This window comes from Hylaeus anthracinus, unplaced genomic scaffold (assembly GCF_026225885.1).
Source record: "Hylaeus anthracinus isolate JK02 unplaced genomic scaffold, UHH_iyHylAnth1.0_haploid 11981, whole genome shotgun sequence".
Taxonomy (NCBI): domain Eukaryota; kingdom Metazoa; phylum Arthropoda; class Insecta; order Hymenoptera; family Colletidae; genus Hylaeus; species Hylaeus anthracinus.
In genome coordinates, this window is record NW_026534329.1 from 7,742,720 (window position 1) to 7,751,526 (window position 8,807).

The 8,807-nt window shown below is 35.3% G+C and overlaps 1 protein-coding gene across 1 annotated transcript in view; it reads left to right on the plus strand.

The window, feature by feature from the left end:
* The first annotated feature begins 7,007 nt into the window (after positions 1-7,007).
* Positions 7,008-8,807, plus strand: part of LOC128885445 (uncharacterized) — a 12,112-nt gene continuing 10,312 nt past the window's right edge. Inside the window, exon 1 of the mRNA XM_054139500.1 lies at positions 7,008-7,530. Coding sequence (XP_053995475.1) covers positions 7,190-7,530 — 341 coding nt within the window. The 5' untranslated portion in view covers positions 7,008-7,189. The remainder of the gene's footprint in view (positions 7,531-8,807) is intronic.

Genomic DNA, 8,807 nt, shown 5'->3' on the forward strand with positions numbered 1-8,807 from the left:
ATAACATATATAAAATTTATATATATATATATATATATATAAATATATAACATATATTTATATATATATATATATATATATAAATTTTGCTTACTCTTGTTCTTCTAACAGATTACAAGTATACTTGTCAATTATTAGATGTCGAAATTAATTCCTTAACTTACAATTTAATTATTTGTAATTTATATATATTTATTTATATATACAGATAAATTTTAGTAGACATTTGGTTACGTGCATAGAATATTAGTAATTTAATGTAAGAAAATCAATTAATGTAACGAAATAAATTAATTCTTTTACTTACAATTTAATTATTTGTAGTTTATATACATTTATCTACACATACAGATAAATTTTAGTAAACATTTGGTTACGAACATGGAATGTTAGTAATTTAATGTAACAAAATGATGAATAAATATTTTGACTCAAACTATAGATGGTTTACGATTATATAATTTATGATTTAATTGAAAGGCACAGAATTAATTTCTACGCTTACTGTATCATTCAAATCGTAGTCGAACGACGAGTAATTTAGTAATTTGTAATTTAAATCTTCCGTCCTGGTCTACGCAGTGAATCGAACAGTTCGGATGCACGCGGATACAGCATCCCGCTGAAACATCAAACCAACAATGGAAAAAGGTTCGATGACTCATTGTCAGAGTACGAGTTCAAACGACCAACAAAAGCGGAACAAGAACGACACGCGCCGAAGCGCGTGTCGTGCGAATGACTGCGCACGTGCGCGCTCATGTTATCCGAATCTCGATTTTTAAGGCATCTCCAATAACCGTCAATTTTTGATTGTACGATACTCGTTGTCGAACGAATAATAATTTAACGCGAAAACTGTAGCAGAAACTGGCAATTGTTTATTGCAATAATATTAGTTGAACTGGAAAATAATGTCGTTTCTGGAAATCTCAATACTTATTTATCATCAGATCATTGATTTTTATCGATCATGAATTGAAATATTTCAACACTAGATGATATAGGGCTGTTGATTGACAATTGCTTAAAAATAAATACTTTTGGAATAATATTAGTTGAACTGGAAAATAATGTCGTTTCTGGAAATCTCAATACTTATTTATCATCAGATCATTGATTTTTATCGATCATGAATTGAAAATTTGCACACTAGATGACATATGGCTGTTGATTGATAATTGCTTAAAAATAGATACTTATTAAGATTGAATTTGCATGAATGTAATGCAAAATGACATTACTTTTCGGTCCCCCTAATAGATAACTAAGAAAACTACAACCTAGCGATCTATTAGAGGCAAATATTTATCGTACAGATCAGTTTTTATATTTTTAACATAAAATCCGTGTGTATCGGTACTATGGAAGTGGATATTTCGATATAATAAAATGGCGGGTAAATTTCTTCTTTAAACTGGAATTGCAAATAATTAAATTTTAAGGAAAAGGATTAAGTTCTACGTCTAATAAATAATTGACAAGTATACAAGGCACGTATATTACAAATATATCATTTCATCGTGTAATTACGTTTACTACATTTTATTCGTATTTACATTTTGTATTAATTAAAGATGAATGAAGTAACGCTTCTTTATATTCGAAAATAATCCATGCATGATAAAGAAGGTTAATGTTATCTATAGACAATATATTTTATCGATAAATGGCGCGTACGACTTGCAAGACGTTTATCAAAACGTTCATAAACATTTATCAAAAGTATACGTAATTCTATTCTGTGACTCAAATTTTAATTTCTCGTATTTCTTCGAAATTCCTATACAGATACAAATTTTGCTCGTCTCTGAACTGTGCCCCGCTCGAAAGAATGTTAAAAGGAACCGATCTGACAAAACTCGAAGTCGAAATACGTGTCAACTTACTGTTTGTTTTTTCGTGCCGCAAGAAAAGAGGAAAGTGAACTTTCTCGATATCCCGGAGTAAAAATTTTTCGATCGTTGATAAATCACTCGAGCAGATAATTCGTTATACTTTCCCGGAGATCGATTATAACTCTACGAACAATCATGTCAAACTGCCGTAAAAACATTTGATAAATTTGATACCTCACGTTATAATTTTATATACCGAAGAGGACCTAATCCTTAAATAGAAATCTTTCAAAACTAAATAATGATAGCTGTACTTAATAAATAATTAATCCGATATCCAAAAGGAGCAGACATACTAAAGAGACGTATTAAAGAGAAGAATGAAACGAAAGTTAGTATCGTTATATTTCTTCTGCCCCCGATCGTTATTTTCGTCACGGTACATTCCTTCCACCATTTTACCACCCAAGTCTCTCGAATCTCGGGTAAAAATCAACGGGTTCGCTCGAGCATGAAACCCAGCCACTTCTTGTTCGGAATCAATCGTTTCCAGCACAGAGTCGATTATAAAAGTGACCTGATCGGGCGTTGAAGTCGCCGCGAGTAATATTTCCAACGACTTCTCTCTTTTCGGCTGGTCGCCCTACCCGCGTTCAGCACCGTTCCACAGTGTGACAATTCAACGATCTAGCGAGACAAAAGTCGTGCGTCGAAGTAATACTAAGTTTCGTTGATTTTATGAAGTTCTTTTATTAGTCACGGGCATAATATTTACTCTAACGTCAATAATAAAGCTTAGTGAAGTTAGCACCCCCAAATGCAAATTTTGATAAAAATCAAATTACATTCGTTTGTCCACGATTTGTCCACGTTTGTCCAACCACAATTTTCATTTGTCCACCTTTCAGAAAAACGTTACACCACAAACAAGCCATTTGAAGTCAGCACACCTATATTGACCTTTTTTTAGGGTTTTCTTAAAAAATGTGCCTTTCCACATTTTGTCCACTGATGATGATGTTCAGGTCACTTTCTTTTCGTTTGTACAACAATTATTTTCGTTTGTCCACCCCTCAGAAAAAAGATACACTTCGGTTAAGGAGAAGTTGCCAGCCATAAGCTCGGTTGCGAGTCATTTGTCTTTGTTTTATCAGTTTTGTAGCTAATTATTTCTGTCTGCGCGGAACCACTAACGTTATTTGTTTGATCAATTAAAGTTTTCGTTTGTGTAACCCTTAGGAAAAGGTTATGCATAGATTAGGAAAATGTAGTATCGCTACTTACATTTACGTATCATGTGCATCAATCTAATAATTATTAAGGTGATTATGTGTGTGATACATACCGTTGGATGCAAATTAACAGTTAAAATGCAGAAATTGCTTGTGCAATGGCTATTGCAACATTCTATTTATATTTCAATTATTTCTCTTTCCCCGTTTTTATGTAACATGTCAATAATATTAATTTAAAAAACAAACAAATACCAAATAACGCCAGTGGTTCCGCGCAGACATAAATAATTAGCTACAAAATTGATAAAACAAAGACAAATGACTCGCAACCGAGCTTATCGCTGGCAACTTCTTAATCGAAGTGTATCTTTTTTCTGAGGGGTGGACAAACGAAAATAATTGTAGTACAAACGAAAAACATCAGTGGAGAAAATGTGGAGGGACACATTTGTTAAGAAAACCCTAAAAAAAGGTCGATATAGGTGTGCTGACTTCAAATGGCTTGTTTGTGGTGTAACTTTTTTCTGAAGGGTGGACAAATGGAAATTATGGTTAGACAAATGTGGACAAATCGTGGACAAACGTATGGAATTTGATTTTTATCAAAATTCGCATTCGGGGGTGGCGACTTCACGAAGTTCGAAAATTGACTTTTGTCCTGCTAGATCGCTAAAATGACACACTGTGCGTTCTAACGTATCGGATTCTTCCCCGTTCCTCGGAATGACTTTTTCGGCCGTTAACGTGGCGTTCGCCGCTACGAAAGAGCCGACAGTGTATTTGGTGCACGAAGAGTGAAAGATAAAGAGCGTGTTTGTGATCGGGACGCGTTTGTATTGGAGCAGCTGTTACGATCGGGGCACGCGTCCCAACGGTCGCGGCAGCTGCCCAGAAAATTATCTATAGTGCCCTCGACTGGAGTTCTTTTTCAGCACACATGCACACGGATCACGAGGCTTTCGCGCCCGTAACGTTTACAACTATAATTCTAACAAGGAATTCCAACCAACTGCGAACCATTTACGAAACCTCGAATACAGACACAGGCCATTGGAAAATATTAGACACGGTTCTTATCCGTTCATATCTTTATTTCGAGAGAGAAAATTACCACGGAAGCTGCGATTTAAATACCTATTTAGGTTTTCTTGGTTTGCGGGGTAAATTGTATTTATGCAGGTCGAATTTTTTTAGAAAGAACCTGGCGCGAAGTCCGAACGTCGAATGACCAATTCTGGTTGCTTCTGCAACCCTGTAATGGCTCCGACGAGAATCTAAAATAAAAAATATAACAATATATTTTCCATAAAGGTTATTCGATTTTGTAATTTCAACGTACGATATTGCTTTACTTACGAATTACTACTGTAAACTACACACACGTATTGTAAACGTCTATTATGTAAATATACATATTATCCGATGATAACATTAATTTAAAAATGAGCAAACTATTTGTAAACATGCCATTTATGAGGATTTTACCGTAAATATATTATTCAATGATGAAATTAATTTTTAAAAATAAAATGAAAATTACATTATTAAAGGAACAAACTATTTGTAAACATGCCTGTTATGAGGATTTTAATGTAAATATATTATTCAATGATCAAATTTTAATGGATTTTAACGTAAATATATTATTCAATGATGAAATTAATTTTTAAAAATAAAATGAAAATTACATTATTAAAGGAAGAAACTATTTGTAAACATGCCTGTTATGAGGATTTTAATGTAAATATATAATTTAATGTAATATATGTTTAATGAGGATTTAAATGTAAATATATTATTCAGTGGTAAAATTCATTTTTAAAAATAAAATAAAATTTACATTTTTAAATGAACAAACTATTTGTAAACATGCCAGTTATGAGGATTTTGACGTAAATATATTACATTGCCATATCATTGTTTTCGTTTAATTTACAATATATAAATAAAATTAGGAATTTAAGAAGTTCTTACTGGTTTTCAGAACAAAACAGACAACCTTTAATAATCGACTTGAACGTTTCTATTCGATATTGAGAAATAATTCCATAATTTCGTATTCTACATACAGTCAGTGTAATAAGTATTCGTACAGGAACCAATTAAAAATAAAACTTTATATATTTATTCTATTAATAAATTGTAGGGAAAGAAATAATTAACCAAAATTACTACATATTTTTAGAGTGGAATTTGCGTAAATTAAAGTGCCTTAATTTCAATGTTAACCTCTTATTTCTTTCCTTATTAATTTCATTTTAAATTGGCTGCTGTACGAATACTTACACCGACTGTATATAGTCTAAATACATATATAATAAACAAGTGTTAACGTGGATTATATAAATCAATAAAGTTCATGTACCAGTAAATTGTAAAACCCAAAGATACAATGTTATGTATATCGCTTCTTATCTTTCTAAACACGTAACCAAATTACTTGTTACAAAATTATTTAATTTTCTGTTGTATTTCAACACCATTTTCAGTTTATGAAACTATAATGAAATTTATACAACCAAGACTGGTAAACGATTAAAGTCAATTCCATATGCATTCCCTAACGTCCAATCGATTTAACACATTGACTACCACACTAATACTCTTAAAAATGTCTGCTGTGATTAAATTTTATGTACTAACTATTTCAGACTCCGTAATCAAACATTTATTATGGTATTTATTTTTGTACCTTCTCCAAAGTTCAAACATTTCACACAAATTCATTTTCTTAGACCATTGAAAATTAATTTATTCAGTTTTCCAGCAAAAACCACCGTCGCCCATATATGGGTGACACGGCGACCGACGCGTTAAATAAAAGATTAGAATTGAACGTGATGAAAGATGATATCATTTAAATGTCAGCATTTTCATCTAAGTAATCACAACATCGCAACATTAACATCTAAGAAATTAAGCTGTCTATTTCTATAAAAACTTTACATCCGGTAGCCATCGGCAAATTTTTAAGAGCGTGTCGAGAATGGGGCACGTGCAGATACCCAAAGTGCAGAAATTAATATCGAGTGGGATTTAAATTTTAAATCTCGCGTCGGAAGCGCGACGAGGGGAATTCTGGAAAGGCGGTCGTGTAAATTCCTTGGCGCGCTATCGAGGGTAGTAGTAGCATAGAAAACGTTGGAAGCAACGTACCGTAGGTGACAGGGCCCCCACCCTGTGACGGGACACCAGGCCCGTATTATGCGAACCCTCTGACAACCCCTCAGGTAGTACAGGACACGTACACACATGCGTGCGTACTCACGTACACGTTGGGAACGCGTGGAGAAACGCCCTTCGTGCATCTGCTCCTAAGGGAAGAGGGAACTCGTGTTGCAGTTCGTTGAAGGCAACCGTAGTGCACGGACCGAACGCAATTCGAGCACCGGGCATTGCCTCGACGGACTCGTGAACGTTTCCAGGAAAATTTCACGGCCATACGGAAGTTTACGAGAAACCTGACGAGAAATACTGTGACTTTTCCCGAAAACATTTTAGACGCTCAAAGGGGGATTTTTAGAAGGAAGCAGTGCTTGGAATTGTCCCTGTGAGAAAGATACGACGGTTCCTCAGCTCTCGCGAAGAACAGTCTCCTCCGCCGAAGGAAGAACGCCAAGAATTTGAATGAAAATCGTGGAATAATTGCAGAAAATCCAGGATTTTATACACCGTGGAATAGTTGCAACAGTTGAAGAAAATGTGCGAGAGACATCCAGATCCCGAGGTAAAGGTCATCTCGCCACCCGTGCAGACGATGACTTTCTCTCTGGAAACTTGGACGTCGCCTTCCTACGTCAGCAACGCCTTCGTGATCTTGGTGAATCGATCTTAAAAAAAAACCATTTAGTAGTTTCGCGCGTCCCGGCTGCGATTCTCGTAACTCGTAACTGGTGCGATGAACGCTGGAAGGAGCTCTAAATGCGCGTGACGAACGTCGTGCGCGCCTTAATAGAGAGTCATCCATTTACGTCCAGTGCCGCGCGTGGACTATCAAGATATAGTGCTTCGTGGCTAGTGGAACGGACGCGGTGTAAAAACGTCTCGTTTCAAAGACATTAATCAAACGCGAACGAGTCGGTCGCGAAGCGATACGGACTGATAGAAAAAACAACCATGGCTCAAACCACCGAGCCAGCACCGGTTCACTGCTATACGAATCCTTCGTTCTGCAGACAATCGGAGTACATACCGGAAGATCGAACCGGTGACTTGCCGCCGCCGCCGCAGTTTCAAAGCAGCGACGATTTGCCACCCCCGCCGCCGCCGTTGCAGCTACAATGCAACGGGGGTCAAAGCAACCTCGCGTTCCAAGGACCGATCGAGGGCGTCAGGGTCGAGAACGCCGAGATCAGGGACAGGTATTGCTACCTGGAGGAGGACAGAGGTCCCACGCATCGGAGATATGGCAGCCTTCCGGTGGACGAGCACAGCGCGATGTACAATCGGAGTTCTAGGTAATGATGGGATTGCCGATTACGTCGGGAGCGCAGCTAGAAAGAAGCGAAGGGAATTGATTCTTGTATTTGTTAAGAAATGACGAAAATTTTGGTTAATATTGTCTGGGTTATTGTTAGATGGTATTGTATACAATTTTTTCAGATGCAGTGGGCGTAGAAACTGTAGAAAGTATTTCTACACAGGTCAATTTTTAAAAAAGACTATATGTAATTGTAATTTATTTACTTATTTTTTTATATACGATATTGTACGTATCGTTGGGAATCTTTAGAATAGATACAGTACGAAAGAGAGCTATTTATGTGAGTTGCGACATTGGCAAGAAAAAAGGAATTAATTAAAGGAATTAATTAGAGGTTGAAAAAAAAGGAATAATTTTGATAATTAATTTTGAGAGTATCGTTATAAGAGTAGCTATTTGTATGAGTTGCGAAATTGACAAGAAAAAAGGAATTAATCGATAGAAATATTGAAGCAATAAGTATTCGTACAACTGTTTAATTTTTAAAACTTCATCAAGGGGTAACATCATTGTAGAGATTGAAAAAAAGACCTAACTTTGATAATTAATTTTGAGAGTATTGCAAAAAGAATAGTTATTTATGGGAGTCGCGAAATTGACAAGAAAAAAGGAATTAATTAAAGGAATCAATTAGAGGCTGAAAAAAAGGCCTAACTTTGATCATTAATATTGAGAGTCATTGAGTATAAAAAAAGAAGTTGAGAAACTACAATTTCACACAAAAGTTTTTTGCGAAATCGATCGGTGTACGAATACATTCTACACCCACTGTATAAAACAAATGTTATGCCTTCTTTGTTTGAAATTTCTGGTTGGGCCACTGCTATTGTCAATTTTTTATAGATAAGATTGTTCAGAAAATTAATGGACACTTATCGGGGTATCGTAAAGTATCGATGATATTCCGTTAGTGTCGGTTATATATATAGGGTGGACCACGTAACTTTTACACTATGCTTGTACTCCTAAATTATGCATTGCATGAAAAAAATATCATGGTTAATTATTGCTATCATTATATCCACTTTAAACATCAGAGACATTAACATTAATCAATATCACTACAACCACCAAATACTATCCCAAACTTATTCAGACAGTATTTTCATGGAGAGAGTATATACCTTAACAGTAATTAATATTTACAACCTTAGCCCCCACAAAACAAACACACCACAGCTGCTCAGACACTATTTCCATGTAGATAATATATACATTAACTGTATGCAATATTGTCCACGTCCTTAGCCA